The sequence below is a fragment of the Heloderma suspectum genome, chromosome 1 (assembly GCF_057233095.1).
Source record: "Heloderma suspectum isolate Gila_16-S chromosome 1, 16-S_ref, whole genome shotgun sequence".
NCBI classification, from domain to species: domain Eukaryota; kingdom Metazoa; phylum Chordata; class Lepidosauria; order Squamata; family Helodermatidae; genus Heloderma; species Heloderma suspectum.
In genome coordinates, this window is record NC_139458.1 from 399,846,021 (window position 1) to 399,864,271 (window position 18,251).

Consider the following 18,251-nt stretch of genomic DNA (forward strand, 5'->3'; position numbering starts at 1 on the left):
TTGCAAGAAGCAGCTCATGATCTGAGCCACAGTCAGCTCCAGGTCTTGTTTTTACTGACTGTATGGAGCTTCTCCATCTTTGGCTGCAAAGGACATAATCAATCTGATTTCGATATTGACCATCTGGTGATGTCCATGTGTAGAGTCATCTCTTGTGCTGTTGGAAAAGAGTGTTTGCTATGATCAGTGTGTTCTCTTGGCAAAACTCTATTAGCTTTTGTCCTGCTTCATTTTGTACACCAAGGCCATGCCTGCCTGTTATCCCGGTGATTTCTTGACTTCCTACTTTAGCATTCCAATCCCCTATGATGAAGAGGACATCTTTTTTTGGTGTTAGTTCTAGAAGGTGTTGTAGGTCTTCATAGAACCGATCAACCTCAGCTTCTCCAGCATCAGTGGTTGGGGCATAGACTTGAATTACTGTGATGTTGAATGGTTTGCCTTGGATTCGTAATGAGATCAGGCAGGTACCAGAGGGTAGCAATGGGAGAGGAGGTTTCGGACCCGTGGCCACTTACTTGTGGGGTGCCACAGGGTTCCATCCTCTCCCCGATGCTATTTAACATCTATGTGAAGCCACTGGGGGCTATCATCAGGAGGTTTGGGGTGCAGTGTCATCAATATGCGGATGACACGCAACTCTACCTCTCATTCAAATCTTCACCAAGGTTGGCCGTAGAATCCCTGTCCAAATGTCTGGAGACGGCGAGTGGCTGGATGGGGAGGAATAAGCTGAAGCTCAACCCTGACAAGACCGAGGTACTTTTGGTGGGAGACAAGAGGAGGCTGGGGGATGTTGACCTGGTGTTGAATGGGGTACGGCTACCCTTGAAAGACCAGGTCCGCAGCCTGGGGGTCATTTTGGACTCCCAGCTGTCCATGGAGGCTCAGGTGTCAGCTGTGAGCCGGACAGCGCTGTATCAACTCCATCTGATATGGCGGCTGCGCCCCTTCCTTCCCGACCATCTGCTCCCATCGGTAGTACATGCCCTGGTCTCCTCTCGTTTAGACTACTGTAATGCGCTCTACGTGGGGTTAGCCTTGAAGACGGTTCGGAAACTGCAGCTGGTACAGAACGCGGCAGCTCGCCTGATTAAAGGCAGCCGCCGGTGAGATCACATCACTCCAGTGCTGAAGGAGTTGCACTGGTTACCAGTTGTTTTCTGGGCCAAATTCAAGGTGTTGGCTTTGACCTTTAAAACCCTATATGTTTCCGGCCCAGCCTATCTTAAGGAGCGCCTCCAGCAACACCAGACAGGCCGCTTAACAAGATCAGCCTCGGATGGCCTTCTCTCTGTCCCATCAGCCAGGACAGCTAGACTGGTGGGGACGAGGGAGAGGGCCTTTTCTGTGGTGGCCCCCACTCTGTGGAACTCCCTCCCTAGGGAACTCCGTCATGCCCCCTCTTTAATGAGCTTCCGTCGTGCATTAAAAACGTGGTTGTTCAGGCAGGCATTTGGGGTGGGTTAGGGTATTTTAAAAAAAATGTTTATGGTAAAATTTTATTGTTTTAAATTGTTTTATGGTGGGTTGTACATCGCCCAGAGTGGCTGGGTGACCAGTCAGATGGGCGATTAATAAATTTAATTAATAAATCAATAAATAATCATTCTATCGTTTTTGAGATTGTACCCCAGTACTGCTTTTCCCACCCTTTTGTTGACTATGAGTGCTACTCCATTTCTTCTAAGGGATTCTTGCCCAGAATAGTAGATATGATGGTCACCTGAATTAAATTTGCCCATGCCTGTCCATTTTAGTTCGCTGATTCCCAAGATGTCGATGTTCAATCTTGCCATCTCATATTTGACCACCTCCAGCTTACCTTGATTCATTGATCTGACAGGTTCCTAAACAATATTGTTCTTTACAGCATCGGATTTTCTTTTCACCTCCAGACACATCCACAGCTGAGTGTCCTTTCGGCTTTGGCCCAGCCGCTTCATTCTTTCTGGCACTACTTGGAAATACCCTCTGCTCTTCCCCAGTAGTATATTGGACACCTTCCGACCTGAGGGGCTCATCTTCCAGCGTCATATCTTTTAGCCTTGTGATACGTTCCATGGGGTTTTCTTGGCAAGAATACTGGACTGGGTTGCCATTTCCTTCTCCGGTGGGCCACATTTTGTCAGAAGTCTCCGCCATGACCTGTCCGTCTTGGGTGGCCCTGCACGGCATAGCTTATGGCTTCACTGAGTTACGCAAGCCCCTTCGCCACAACAAGGCAGTGATCCATAAAGGGGAGACACAGCCTATCTGTTATAAACTAAGCCAAATCCCTTTTTAAAATCTTTCACCCTCAAACACCTTTCTGCAGTTAGCCTTTCCTTCGCTCATCTTTGTTACCCTTTCTACCAGCCCTGTCCTTTCCCTTTACACTTGCCCTGCCCATGATACTCAGATCGTAAACCATTTGCATGAGGATGATATCATAAGTGTTTCTTTGTAATATTAGCACTTTGTTAGCTAAAAGCTTCACAGGCAAACACATTTTCATCCTTAACCAAAATAAAGTACATTCTGTATAGGTTTAGACTGCAGGCTCCTTATGGTAGGAATCTCCTTGCTTTTGTTTCCCCATAAAGTTCTTGGTCCCCAGGTAAAATTCCTTCCCATCCCCGACAACTGGCAGCTGACAGCTGTCCATAGCAATAAGCAACCTTATATAGGGAAGGGTGGGTTGGGCAAGTCCAAAGTAGCAGCATGAGGAGGAGGCCCAGGCCATGGCCCCTTGAAGTAGCTGAGGAGTAGACCAGAGGGAAAACCCATCCCTCCAGATCGCTCCTTCATTCTCCCCCCTGCAAGCCCACCCAGCACCACTGATTGGGCCGCAGAAGGCGTGGCCATGGGTAGCTGGCCACAACCTCGGACCCTCTCCTTCAGAGCCTTCCTGGCTTGGCACCCACAAACTGGGAACCCTGGTGAGTAGGGGACCCAAGCTATGTAGGCTGATGATGTTGTATGAGTCATCCCCACCTCACCATCATCATTATCAATCTTCTTCTGCTACTACCACTGCTACTACGGCAAACAAAAAAGTAACAACAGAAAGGCTTAGGTAGATTCCATTGTCTTTCTTGAACAACATTAATATGCTATGTTTAAATCTACAGGAGAAGTATGCTGCCCAAATGAAGAACAAAACTGGGCCCCTGTTGGGATTGGGGACTCCTGCTGCCAGGGAATTCCTTATTCCACATCAGGGAACCAGATATGTTGTGGTGGATCACTCCATGATGGATTCAGTCAGCAATGTTGTGGTGGGCAAATAGTAAGCAAAGACTTGATCTGTTGTGGTGATCAAGAAAAAGGGAATGTCCATCGACCTATATCAGGTAGGTGCACTCTTAGATTATCTCTGGAAGGTGCTTTGTTTTATGGTTTGTGATAAAAACCTGACAGGTTAGTCTTTGCATAAGATCTAATTAAGGAATGTGTCCATATACTTTCTAATCATCTGTTTCTGGCTACTAGAGAGAAGCAAATAGCCCTTTCTGTTCTTGTCTTATGCAGAATCCCTAGGTTCAAGGTACCTTGGACTACAGGAAATGCAGAATACTTATGAAATATTTCTCATTTTAATCATGACCTTGCCCTAGAAAATGTGCTTGCTCTTTCTTCCAGGGGGAAGGAATGGGACTGGATATTGGTTAAAGGCTGTCTAGCAATTGGCTGTCCAGTTGCTGGGTATCCAACTGTTGGACAGAATTTAACCAAGAGTTTGAAAAGTTTTGCAATAATTTCCTGTATTTCTTTCTTAATTCACCTTGTCCCATCTGTATTTATCCTCCTGTAAGAGCTCCATTTGAATGGCAGAAGAAAATATAAATATTTTAAATACATACATACATATATTTGTTGTTGTTGTTCAGTCGTGTCCAACTCTTCGTGACCTCATGGACCATAGCACGCCAGGCCTTCCTGTCCTACATACATATATACATACATAATATTTTGAAGCAGGAGGTTAATTAAGATTAAAATTAGGAAATTACAATAGCAAGGCCCTTTTCCTGCATTATAATATTTTGTTCATTTAAGGACTTCTACTAGTCACTCCTGTGGCAAAGAAAGTGTGACATGGGAAGGGCAAGAGGGATCCACCCCAAAATGTTGCAGTATGCAGCACTCCTGAAAATTGCTGGGTGGCTGGCACCCTGCCCTCCATTCCATTTCCCCTCCCCTCCACCAGTTAGCATTCCATGGCTACTTAGCACACTGTCAGGATTCCTTTTCCCCCCACTTAATTTCAAATGCTGAAACATACACAGGCAAGAGGCTTCAGTCTACAGCTTTGAATCCATTACTTCACAAGGTCATACAAATGCAAATTCTCAGTGACTCTCAGTCTACAAGGAAATGCCTTCAGGGGTTCAAAAGATAGTTACAAAAGTTGCCTGCTGTTTGAAGAGGAAGGTGGTCTCACTAGCCTAACTTAAGCGGGGGAGGAACCTCTCTCTCGTGAGGCTTCTGAGCGCAGCTTCTCACACAAGGCCAATCAGGTAGACCGTCTAAGTTCCACCCCGGCTTTCTCTCTCTTTGCTCTGCATCTGCACCTGGCATCTATTAGATCAGATTCTCCAAACACCCCCTCCTTCTGTTCACTGTCTCTCACAGGGGTGTGTGAAGAGGGACCCTCATCCTCAGCCAGCTGGGCATTTGTAACCTGAGAAGCTGGGCCAGTCATGTCCGGACTAGCCTGGGAAAACACCTCCCCCATGTCTGGCAGTTCTCCTTCAGAATCTGAACTGCTATCCCACTCCCTGCGCTCAGAAACAACCCTGACACACACTCAGTCCTCACTGGGCTGTTTTGAGGTCCCCTCCCCTGGAGGGTTTTTTCCCTAAAAATATTTTTAATGCTTCTTCAAACCTTGAGGTTCTCCCAAGCCTGCTGATACCTCTGTCTTGTTCATGGATGGTGCTGATTTGGTTAAATAAGGATTAGCACTTGAAAAACTGACCTCAATCTGATAGATAGGTATGCCAGGAAACTAGGAATAATTGTCGTCATTTATATGTAATCCTTTCTGTGTAATGTAATGAAGAATTCATACTAGGAATGGATGTTTTGGTCAGTTTTGCTTCTCCCACATTTGATTTTTTTTAATCAATTTCTTTCTGTTCTGTTTATGAAGAAATTTGCAATTTTTGTTAAGTTCTTATCAAAAAACAGAGTGAAATTTGCACACCCACACTGGCTAGATTCAGTAGGTACAGCTATTCCCAGACTGGAGAGGACCATGTTGTAGCTACTTGCCATGTAGCTGTTAGGAACTGTCAGAAAAAAGAGCTGGCAACCCTAATTCAGCACCACAAACAAACATGGTTGAATACACAGCGATTTGAAGCCAGACTTTGAAGTCAGGCAGTGGGGTGAAACTGTCAGTTTTGCTTTTTCCCACATTCAGGTTTTTCTCAATCTCAAGTGCTTTCCATTCTGTTTGTGAAGACATTTGTGAATTTTAGTGAGTTCTTTAAAAAAAATGAACTGAGGAAATTCTCACCTATCCCTTAATCAAACAACCATTTCGAGAAGACCCTTTGTGTTTATATCCCTGTGAAACTCTTTTGTCTAAACAAGGTCAGAAAGGAAGCTGGACAGCACAAAAGCAACAGAATACATTTATTTTAAATTGCTATTTTCTATTACTACTTTGAGGCCAATCCATTCCTTTACTTCAAAGAAAGTCCAACATGATGGACACCATAACACCATACTTTAAAGCATGGCAAATTTGTTGCAGCTACCTTATACTGAGTCAAACCATTGGTCAAGCCAGATCAGTGCTGTCTATTCCAACTGAGGTAGCATAGCTCTTGCCTTTCCACTTATTTATTTATGGTCATGTAAAGTTGTGCCATTGGGATAGACAGAACATTTATGGGGAGGGGAGGGGAGCAGGATTGCACTTATTGGTCACACATCTGCCCCCTACATGTAGTCAGCCTAACTTCTGAAGGAACTTTTGGGGGATAATTTATTATTTCAAAGAGCATGCTTTATCACTAAGCTGACAGTCCTCCCATCTTTATTAATTTATTAATTGCATTTTAATCTTGCCCTTCAGGACACATATCCAACTTCTTCCCATGTTATCCTCACAATAGCTCTATTAGACTAAGATGGAGTGCCTGGCCCAAAGCCGCCAGTGGGCTTAATGGCTGAGCAATATAGCTTGGGCGTGATCCCATCTTTCCCCTGTGCACATTTAATGTGACATCTGCACAAGTTGTGAGTTAAAGGTCTATAATTGTGCTAGTTGTAGCAATCACATGATAAATACAATCATGTAAATAAGCTCTTTAAATATGATATATATGGACTTTCCTTGAAAACAACTAATTTTATACATTGGATTATTAACCTCCTAAGTCATTTTGGGAAAATAGTTTTACTTCTGTGTTCTGCTGTTTCTGTATCAGTAATAAGAACAGAAATTATGTCTCCTTGGAAAGTACATTCAGATGAACAGATAATTTATTATTTAAATAGAAAGACTAGTATTTGAATTATTTAAAGTACAGGAATAAAAAGACGTGTCTTAATTTTACATAGGACTCGTTTATTGAGCTTTGAAAAAAAGATATTGTCAGCCAGTATCATTTGCTCTGTATTAAGAAACAGTTTCATAAACTCTTACAATATTTTCAAGGATCCAGTTGTTAGATTTATTTTCCTTAAAATAGTATTTTTTTGCCTGTCACCTAGGTAGATGGAGGTATATCTGGATACTGAAGAAGAATTCTTACAGTCATTTTTAGACTTTGTGTTTGCATCCCTATGAAATTAAAGCACTAATTCTAGCATTCTAAAATCTCAAGGAGAATCTCCACAGATAGAGGAGGCTCTCTTCTGCAGACTGTCGCTGTGTCTGTGTTGAGGGTGACAACACTGGCAAGGGACAAATCTAGTCCACTCTTTCTGCTCCTTGTTTGTCGATCTTACATGTGAGGAGAACACCTGAACAGGGGTTAAGTTATCCAAAAAGAGGTCAAAAAGAAAGGTGCGGAGCACATAAAACGATAATAGAGGAGTTTGTTTAAAAATTATTCATTTCTGTTTCTAACCTGAGGCCCACTTCTTTCTTCACTGCAAATGAATTCCAACATAATGAACTCCATGGCCACCACACCTTTAATGTATTTCCTGCAAATTGTTCATATGAACATAGGAAGCCAAGTTGGACTATTGGTTCATCTGTGTTAGAGTTGTCTTATCCAACTGGCAGTGTCTCTTCAGGGTCTCATGCAGGGCTCTTTCCCAGCCATTTTTCTTGATATCTTTTTTGGCTAGAGATGTTGGGGATTGAACCTATGAACCTATGCATGCTTTACCTCCGAGTATGAGTTTTTCATCATACATTTCTAAAGTTATGGAGTTGAGGCCCTACTCATCATAGTAGATGATACAGTATCTTAAAATAAGTGGCTGCTAATGCTCAGAAAATCTAACTTTAGGGGACTCCTATCATGTAATGCAGGGATACGGAACCTCTGGCCCACAGGCCTAATCTTGGCCTTCAAGCCCTGTCCCCTGGAGGAATCCCCACTAATATCTCTGAGTGATCGGAGATATTTCCAGCTGAGTGGCTTTCCATACCCCATGGGTATGACATATGCCATGTGAAGCCAGGGACCCAACACAACAACACCAGAAGAAAAGATGACGTGAGTATATAGATATGGATAAGGATTTGATTAAAGCTTGCCAAGAAAAGAACCTCTCTTATGAGGTAAAACCTCAGATGATTTAAGAGTATTGTTAATATGAAATACACCTTCCCCCTTGAGTCACTGGGAGATGGAGGGTATACAGCTGGAGGAGAAACTTAGGCAGCTGGAGGCTATAAAATGAGAATTCCCAAGGTGAATGGAAATGGAGCAGAGAAAAGCCCAAAGGCAGATGGAGATGGAGCAGAGAAAAGCCCAGCGGCAGATGGAGATGGAGAAAAAAATGTCTTCTGCTGGAAGATGAACAGTGAGAGGCCCAGTGAAAAGAAGAGAAGGACATGGCTCAGTAATAACAGCAGCAACTCTGCAAGGTGACCCTGAAGAACTTTGCAGTATTTGTCCCAGGGGACAATCCATAATGATTTCTATCCACTTTTGAAAAAGTGGCCAAGAATTGTGATGTTCATGAGCAGGACTTTATGAAATACTTACCCAGTACTATCCGGGGGAAGTTGGCTGAGGTGTACAGAAGAATGCCAAAAAAAAATTGTGGGTCTTATGGTTTGTTTAAAAAGTGTGTGTAAAAAGTGAGTCGTCAGAAAGGAAAGGGTCCTGTGCATAAAAAAAAACCCCACCATCATATGCATTAAAACATAATTGGTCCTTCCTCTAAACTTAAAAGGATATAAAAAAAGTTTGTACTGATCGTTTGTAATCATACAGCCAAGAATCCAGAAATGCTTACATTGGTTCCAACAAAGATCATTGTACTTGCAGACACTCTGCTAAACGTCTTATTTAGATTGAGAACAATTGTATGGATACTGAGCTAATCAAAACCCAATGTGTTGATTCATAAATTTACTCTTATCACTGATCATCATGCATTAAAGTGGCTGCAGACCATGTGGAACACAAATACCAAACTTTAGAGATGATCGTGGATCTTTTCCTTCCCTCCAATGTTTATTAAAAATTATCCCAACACCAAAAAAAGATTCAAAATGGAAAAAAGATTATTACAAATATCAACTTCAATGCATTACAAGTATTAGATGACAGTGTAACCTGAATTAACAAAGACTACAAACCCAATATCTAATATATTAATATATAATGTATGAATAAAAATGGAAAGAGAGAAAAGAAAAACAATCTACTAAACAAATATATATATATATATATATATATATATAATTACAAAGCAAACAACTCAATAAAATTAAACCAAATTGGTTGAAAGTCCTCTTCCTCCATTGAAGAAAGAACTAGCATAAATGTCAATGAAAGAGTATGTATCAATTACCCACTGATATAAATCAGGAGTAGATTTGTTTTTCCAGTGCTGTAAAGTGGAGAATATACCTTGAAGACAGGATGTAACTACAGATGTATTATCTAGACAGGAGTTCCTCAAATAATTGTGGTACCTTTATGCTGCAAAGTGTTAACTGGGAATGGATAACAGGGTTCCGCTTGTTTGGAAAGGAGTGTGTGTGAAGAAACACTGTATTTTCGCCTGTTTGTTTATGTTTTGTAATATTTATATACTTTGAGCGATCTCTGTGATGAAGGCCAAAACTGAATAGGATTTCTGTGAATAGGATCTCTATGAATAGGCCAGAAGCTACTATAACAGTTACTATGTTACTTACGTATGGAGTCTAACATAGCTGTAGCTACAGAAGGGAGGCTTCAGGCTGAGTTTGAAAATATTTATGGAAGAAGTAACCTTTGTTTGGATTGGTCGGCTGGGTCAGCAAAAGTGACTGGCAGTTAGAAGGTCCATAAGGAACATGATTGGTTAGAAGATTTGAAAAAGTCCAGTTAGAGACAGTTAGGGCCAGATAATGGTGACAGGGCAATTGGAGTTCATAGAACATATAAGTTGGAACGGTCCGTTTAGGCCATCAAGTCCAACCCCCTGTTCAGTGCAGGAATCCATTTTAAAGCATCCCTGGCAGATGGCTGTCCATTCTCCAGCGACAGAGCCCACCACCTCCCTAGGCAGAGTTAATGGTTGTTGGCTGAAAGGAGAGTGCTCAGAACTGGGGAAGGAGAAAGCCCAATCTGAGGGAACCCAACTGGAAGGTCTGAATACCAAAGTTGGTGGCTGAGGGAGCAGGAAGCCATGCTGTGAAGTTGTAGAGAAGCTTCAAGCAGGCAGCAGAGTCCAGCACCAGAAGAGATCTGACCAGAGGGGACTTTAGCGAGAGTCCTTGAAACTAAACAGTCCTTGAAGCCAGAGGCAGCAGGAACTGACGGAGTCGGAGGCAGAGGAAGACATCTGTACAGCATCTGTTCCTGGTTGTGGGGAAAGGCTGGGGTGTTATTTAAGGAAATCTGATCTGAGGAAAAAGCCATTGAGGGCTTATTAGCAGGAAAGACTCTCTTATTAGGAACAGTAACCAAAGATATTTAGTCTATGTACAGTTAAGTATCTTAATCTATTATTTGAAAAGTGGCACCTTATTGTCTTATGTAAATAATTCCCTTAAGAGACCTCCTAGTTTTGGCTGTCTTGTCTCTAGTGCTGGTGTCAATCCCATGCCTATGCCCTAGTTACAAGGCTATTGAAGTATATGATATAGAGGTTTTATTTTGGTTGCAGAGGTTGAGACTGCCTTGTGGTAAAGAGTTCCAATTACCCAAGTCTCAAAGTGTCAAAAAGGCGGAAAACCTACATGGCTTTTTCACATATCGGGGACATAGGTGGGATAATTCATAGGTTATTCTCCCATACTGGAAAAGCATTTTACTGGACTCCCCCCTGAATTAATATGAAGAACATGTTGCCTTTTAATTTAGCTACTACACTCTTACACCCAGTCTAGTAGGACCTATTGTAATACCTGCTTTGAGAAACACTTCATTAATTATTTGCGAGTTATCCAAGCAGCACAGCTTCCAGCATAGACCACACTTTTCAGAAACTTTCCCAAGACAGAACTACAATAAGACAAGATACAGAAATTTGCTAAGCAGTAAGAACATGGAAGACCACCACCTGTTGTTTGAAGGTGTTAGATACATCATCACTATACTCCTGTTTCTGCTGACATGCCTCTAGCAGCTTGAGCAACTGCGTGCATAAACCAATGCTGTATGTGATGCTCTGTCCCAGTCCATCAGCTAGAGCTATCTATGCAGGTCAGATATTTGCAATAGCGCTGATACGGTATTTAGGATGGGTAGCAAGGGACAAATTTAAGAGCCAGTGTGGTATGGTTAGAATCTTGGGATTGGCCCAGGGAGACCTGGATTCAACCCTCCACTAGATGACTTGGGCCAATCACTTTCTGTCAGCCTTACCTACTTTACAGGTTGTTATAATATTAAAATGGGGTGGAATGTAGACACCTATGCAATAAATAAATGACAATAAAATAAATGTATTTATCTTCCCTACTGTTCCCACCCTGACAAACTGATAGCTGATAGCATGCATAGAGTAGGATCAGGCCTCAATCTTCGCCTCCCCCCCCCCAAAAAAAACCTTCAGTGTCTCAGCTCAGAGCTATGCAGGAATAGCACATTATTCTCATCTCTCTCCTGAACCAGGTCCCTTTGTATAGCAGCACATTGTTTGGCTGCCACAAGAAAGAGCCAGCTCATAAAACATCTCTTTATGTACTTTATTACTTAAACTCTTTTTATTTGCCTGCAGGAGCCCTTTAACAAAATCACATTGAATTGACTTTCTCACACCAAATCAAATCTCCCTGGTCCCAGTTGTCTTTGTCAATATGTATTTTATAAATGGAGTGAATTAACAGATGCTGTTGGAAGAGAACTGCTGGGGTGGCGTTTATGTTTTTACTACTCTCTCTGGGCAGATGAGTTGTGTGGGAGTGTAATATAGGTACCTTGGAATGAAAGTCATGTTCTTCATTGCACTGCATGTATAGATAGGTAGTCCTAACTATTTTTCCTCAAATGCATACATTTCCACGAGTGGAAGTTTTAAAATGTTTAGCTTTTTAGATTTTTCAGCCTTTGTATACTGTGTGTTGTCTTTCGACATTTAATCTTTTAAAAGGTGCAGTAATGGCATTTCTGCTGATTAAAGCAGACTACAAACTGTTCAAAAAGCCACATTCTGAGCAGTGGCAGTGCATCATGCAACACAGCAGGACTATCGCAGGTTTTAGTTCTGATTTTATTTTATTTGTAGCAGTTCCTATATTTTGGTAGGCGCTCTTTATTTTAGAACAGCCATTATTTTTATCTTTCAAACGAATAAAGAAAAGTTATAAATAAAAAAGGTATCCAGCTGACCTCTTACAGTAAGTTACAGCTTACGTCATTATTTTATTATTAATTAGATCGTGCTTATAGCATTTACAGTATTTGCAGTGCGAAGCGCTCGGTAACATTGCCTCAAAGTAAGGCTGTGCTCCACTGTTTTTTACCTAGCTCAATTGACATCAAAGGGGGAATTGGAAAAGAAACCAACTCTAAAGCTAATTGAAGGAATATCATTTTTTGTAGTTAGCACCCAAACAACCTGTGGAACCTTGAAAGAAAGGTTACTGACACTTGCTTTTTGCCACCCTGGCTTACTGCAGACAGTACATTAAAAGAACACACACACACGCCATTGAGCTTAGCTTGCCTCTCAGCAGAGTGCCCGGGCAACTTCCCAGCTCGCCCACCCCTAAGGCTGGCCCTGATTAGATTGTAAGCTCCTCCGGGCAGGGACCTGTCATCTTAGTAGCAGTAGGACTAGCAGTAGTCATGGAATTTTTTTCAATAGTTCTGATTCACAAAATTTTGCACAAATGAGGAAGTCCCTGTTTACTTTCACCAAGCATGATAATGCTTTGCATTTTTTCAATAACTAATAATATTAGATATGCATGTTCTTTTAGGAGCCCGTACAGTCACCCACTGATCTTTGCTATCCCCTCTCACATGTGCCCCTCCACGCAAGCAAGTTGATCCCCTCCCTTGTTGGCAGGGTGCAGACAGCCCTCTGGGCATGGAGACCTGTGCTTGTTAGAGGGCTGTATGCACCTAATGGCAAACATAGCATACTTTTATTATAAGTCTGGCACAATTACCCTGAATCCTTTCCTCCATTGGTAATTAAAAATGAGAAGTATTTTATGCTGTTGTCCCACTTTTGTACCTGCACGGTTGACATTTATCAGACCAGGCTGGTGAAGCTGGTAGCTGCTGTTGGGCACATGCTCAGAAATTAGTTACTTCAGCTCCTTACTCAGTCTTGATGTTTTTCCTTTCTCATATGAACTGTCTTTGCGGGTGAAGGGGGGCAGGAATAAAGAGACAAGACACAAGTAGTTGGTATAAAATGTGGGCCACGTTCATTGAAATTTTATGTATTTATTTATTGCATTTTTATCCTGCTTTTTTCCCTCTTTCAAGGAACCCAAGGTGGCTTATGTTATCCTTCTCCTCTCCATTTTCTCCTCACAACAACAACCCTGTGAGGCAGCCTGGGCTGAGAGACTGTGACTGGCCCAAAGTCACCCATTGAGCTTCCATGGCCGAGTGGGGACTAGAACCCAGATTTCCTGGCTCCCAGTCCAGTGCTCTCACCACTACACCACACTAGCTTAGGGCAACCTAAACAGGCAACGTCTCTAAGCCAGAGTAGCCTGGCATTGTATCGAGTGAGACATTCGATGCCTGTAGAGTGGCGTCTTTGATCGCTACCCCTCAGGACTGCCCAATTTGGGGATGGGAGGCAACTCTGAGTGGGTGAGAAGAGTTGGCCTCAAAGGTAATCCTTATCCTCCAACAGGGGCTGCAAAACCCTGAGCTGGAAGCCTCAGACTTTACCAGTCACCAGAAACAGTGCCAATGAATTAGGGATGGCGGAGAATTCCGCCACGGATCTCAGTGAGGCCGAATGCTCTGGATCTCGGTGCGCCACGGATCTCAGTGAGGCCGAATCCCACCCCCCGCCACCCCACAAAATCCCCCCGGGACGAAGCTTACCTAGGGCAGCGGCTCCGGCGGCTGGTCTCTTGGCCGGCTCCTGCGGCCGCCATTTGCATCCTGCCAGGCTGCCGTGATAGGCTACGTAAGTATTTACGTAGCCTATCACGGCAAAGAGCAGGGATGCAAACGGCGGCCGGTAAGCCGTTTGCGCCCCTGTTCTTTGCCGTGATAGGCTATGTAAGTATTTACGTATCCTATCACGGTAAAGGCAGCCACGCAAACGGTAGCCGCTACGGCATTTGCATGGCTACCTTTACCATGATGGGCTACGTAAATACTTACGTAGCCTATCACGGCAAAGAGCAGGGGCGCAAACGGCATAGCGGACGCCATTTGCGTCCCTGTAAATGTAGCCATAGCGGCCGCCATTTGCGTGGCTGCCTTTACCATGATAGGCTACATAAATATTTATGCAATAAATAAATACATAAATACTTATGTAGCCTATCATGGCAGCCTGGAAGGACGCAAATTGTGGCCGCTACAACGGCCGCCATTTGTGGCCACAGCAGCCCAGCCACGGCCGGAACTCCGGCTGCAGCTGGCCCCAGCCGGCGGCTCCGCGGACCTGCCGTGGAGCAGAGCCTGCCGGGGAGGATTCTGGGCGGAGGGACGGAGCACCTCCCCCCCACCGCTGATGCCCCAGTGCGGAACCAGGTAAGTGTTTTGTACATCCCTACTCTGAATGCTCACCAACCTTACCGCCCACCAAAAGTGCCCGCACATAACTGCCTATTTGAAACGTGACCGAATCAGCCTAAGTGATTAAATAAAACCAAAATAACCTGAATAAGCTCCCAGTCCCACTTACAGTGTGAAGTAGGCAAAAAGACGCATAACCAAAGCCAATCAGACTATGAGCCAAAAATTCCTCCTCGGGCCCCAAAAGGATGACCAGCGTAACCCACACTGCATACAGGGCGGGAAAGAGGGAGCCGGGCTTCAAAGAGGATGAAGGGAGGGGCCCCACAGCCTAAAACAGTTGGTAAGCCCCAGCGGTGCTGCTTAGGAATGCCAATGGCATTCCCCTCGTCTCTGCCTCCCCCCGCCCTGAGCCCTCCCGCAAATGCCTTCCCGCAGCCAGGTAAGCTGGTCGCGGGAGGAACGAGGAAGGTACTTCCTTTCTCATAGCTGCATTTTAGTCTAGTTATAGTATCACCTTCTTGGGGGATGGGGTGGCTTCTCAGTCCTAACCCTAATCCATGCCCTGCTGCCTCTGCAGTTCCTGTTTTTACTGTGAGCCCACACTGACCAGGTTCTCACAGCATGACAACCTACAGTGGGTTGTCAGCCTGGTTTGTTTCAGAGTGACTTGACATGATGTCCAAATCCATCACGGTGGCTTCAGTATGATTTGTTAACCACACACATGCCACCCTGAGAGCCCATGACTTGTTACTGGTTTGTTCAGGGTGGCTTATTTTCAGAGTGGCTTACTGTGATGTGCAAACCTGGCATGAAACCTTGTGCCAAAGGCCTGTGGAGTCGCTTGGCAAGAGTGGCAGAAAACCAGACTGCTGTGCTTGCTGCCTTGCAATGTTACTAACCGTATGTCAGGTATTCCCCTTTGTGTTTGCCAATGCTACTTGCTCTGCACGAATGGTAGAACTGCGCAAATTGAGCAGCAATCAACCATGAAATTTGCACAAATTTCCTAATTTACAGACCATTATTTTACTTTCTGGAGTTGTATGCAAATTTGGTCAGGGGAAAAAACACCCAGAGATTAAAGATCCCTCCCCTCATAGGCTTTATCATGAAAATGCAGATTTGGTGGGGGGATGGAGGGATTTGTACTTTTTAATCTTTTTTTCCACTTTTGAGGAGATTAGCATTAACTAATGTGCATTTGTGTATGTGTGCATTAACTAATGTGCATTGTTAAGGCTGAAGTGTTCAAATTTCCCCAAAAGTGAAAAAAAAAACATTTTTTTTAAAAAAACAAAGCACAAATCCCCCCCCCCCCCGTTTGAATTTTCATGCTTTAGCCTATGGTACGGTGGGGAGATGTATATTTTTGGTCTCAGGGTTTTTTTCCCCTACCGACTAAATCTGCATACAATTCTGGAAAGTATATTGTAGGGGTGTATGAAACCCTGCTTACCTGGCTCCGCCAGGTTCCACAGGTGGGGGGAGGCAATCCATTCCTCCCCCCGGAATCCTTGATGGGGGGAAGGCGATCTGTTTCTCCCCCCCGGAATCCTGCCCGGCCGGCTCCGCTCCGCAGCCAGGCGGAGCCCCTACGCCATTTGCATCCCTGCTTTAGCCGTGATAGGCTATGTAAATATTTACGTAGCCTATCACGGGTTACCATATGGACGCAAATGGCGTCCCCTACTCAGGACACCATTTGCGTCCGCACCAGCCCGGCAGCAGCCAGAGCTGCTGCCACCGCAGCCACCACCGCAGCCAGGTAGGCTCCGTTTCGCGGGGCTTTCGCAGGGTGGGGGGCGGGGGGCTCCGTTCCACCATGGATTCCGGGGGGCTGAATTCACTGGAATTCAGCCCCCTGGGATCCGTGGTGGAATTCTCTAACATCCCTGGTATTTTGTAAAAAAAGACACCTGACAATCCATGAAACACAGCTGGGAAATTTTAAATAAAATTTTACTGTGTAAAAAAAAGTTGTGCCACAAAGGACATGGGGATACATGCCGTGAGTGAGTGGAAAGACCAAGGGAATTACAAACCACAACAAACCAAGGAGCACCTGATCATCTGTCAGCATCAGTGTGGGTTAGTGATGGATTAAACAAGCAATCATGATTTGTTTTGAGGGTGGCTTATTGTGATGTGCAAACTCACCCACTGTCATTCACCAGCATTAGGCTTCATTTCCACATGGGGAGGAGAGCTGGGGGAGGAGTGGAGGGGGCACATGCTGGAACAGGCACGTCTTTAGGGTGGCCCACACAAATCATGTAGTGGACAAGGTTGCTGCTGCCTGATGATGATGATGATACTTGATATGAAGAAGAAACTTCAGCTGATACTGGCTGAAAGTATAGATTCTTCTATCCATCTGCAGTCCCTTCACACATGGCAGTGTGCATATTGCTTTCTTTATCTGTGTATACCACCTATTCAAGAAAAGCCATGTGCAAAACAGTCTCAGATACAGAACCATGGATAAATGTCACTTGACAAATGCTTTAAATACTGCTGATACTATATTTGAAATTCAGCATACAACTGAGTTTTATTTAACCTCTTGAAATTTTACTAAGGGTGCAATCCTCTGCATGTTTAGACAGAAGAAAAGTTCTAAATAAATGTAAGACATTTTTCTCACTAAACATGCATAGGATTGTAGCCTAAATTTCACTCAGACCTAATATTTAGCATGTATTTCACATGACTCTCTGAGTAGCCTTTTATTTTTATCCGTCTTTGCCATTCTTTTAATAGTATCGATCTGCTATTAGGGTTCAACTGAACCTTTTAGGGAGCAATCCTACTCAGATAGGCGGCCGCCTCCGAACTTGGCGGCAACTACCTATCCAATGCAGGCAGGAGAAGCACGGAGGGGATCGTTCTCTCCGTACTTGTCCTGCCCTACATTTTCGGCTAGACTGTCTAGCTGTGGGAGGGCAGAGTGTGGGAGGAGGCTGCCATACCACACACTGGATGTGTCATACAGGCATTTCCACCCTCCCCGCCCCGGAACGCCCTCCAGGAACTCCGCTTTTCGGCTGCTCCACATTCCTCTTGCGAGCGCGGAGCATGGGGCTGTTCCACGCTGCTTCCGAAGCAGCGCAGAAGTGGGAGGAGATCAGTTCTCCAGGAACTGACCTTGGAGCACGGGCTCCGAGGTCAGTTCCCAGAAAACCAGATATCCTGTGGCTTTCTAGCCGCTGTCTAGCGGCCACAGGATTGCTCTCTTAAAGTCCTAGCTGGAGTGGAAATAATGATTATGATTTAAAATTAACTAATTTAACAGGAAAAAAGAGATTTTATTAGTGTAACATTCCAAAAGCGTAGTCTAATGCAAAAACTATTGGAGTAATAGAAACAGAAGAGAAAGCAAACCAGAAACCATAAAAATGCCCATGTGAAATACTGGGCTCATACTAAATAATGGAACGAATCAAATACGCAATAATCTGACGGGGCTTTGTTTTCTTCAAGGTAATGTTACAAATAAAATATCAGTGTTGCAACTTTGCACTATGAGAGTGTTAAAAACAAAACCCCCTGCCCCCGCTACCCCAATGCTTTTGAAGTGGTATCACAAACAATGGAATGTATAATACAAGCAATATGCTAAGGTTTTCCTGATCCTATTTTTATAAGTTGCTAGTGATAAAATGGACCCCAGTTAGCTTAGGCATTTGTTAGTTTCAGTTTCATTTCTGTAGGATCGTTTAGTAAGTTAAATGTTTGGGGTTGTTTAATTGAAAATGTGGAAGAGATTAAACATCACAGGATAACTGAACCTAACTATGGAGGAGTATATGAAGTATAGAGTATATGAAGCATAAAGTGGATCAGGTTTGGTTAAAAGAAAAGTTTTACAAAAGTTTCAAACAGCTGCTGGAGTTCACAGCAACCCCATTAGCACAGGAGAGTTAAATACCTATTGAAGTAGATTTGCAGGAATAAAGACCTGGC

At 43.8% G+C, this 18,251-nt stretch overlaps 1 protein-coding gene across 1 annotated transcript in view; it reads left to right on the forward strand.

The window, feature by feature from the left end:
* Window positions 1-18,251, forward strand: part of USH2A (usherin) — an 809,138-nt gene that overhangs the window by 611,813 nt on the left and 179,074 nt on the right. Inside the window, exon 50 of the mRNA XM_084828794.1 lies at window positions 3,114-3,335. Within this exon, the coding sequence (XP_084684920.1) occupies window positions 3,114-3,335 (222 nt within the window). The remainder of the gene's footprint in view (window positions 1-3,113; window positions 3,336-18,251) is intronic.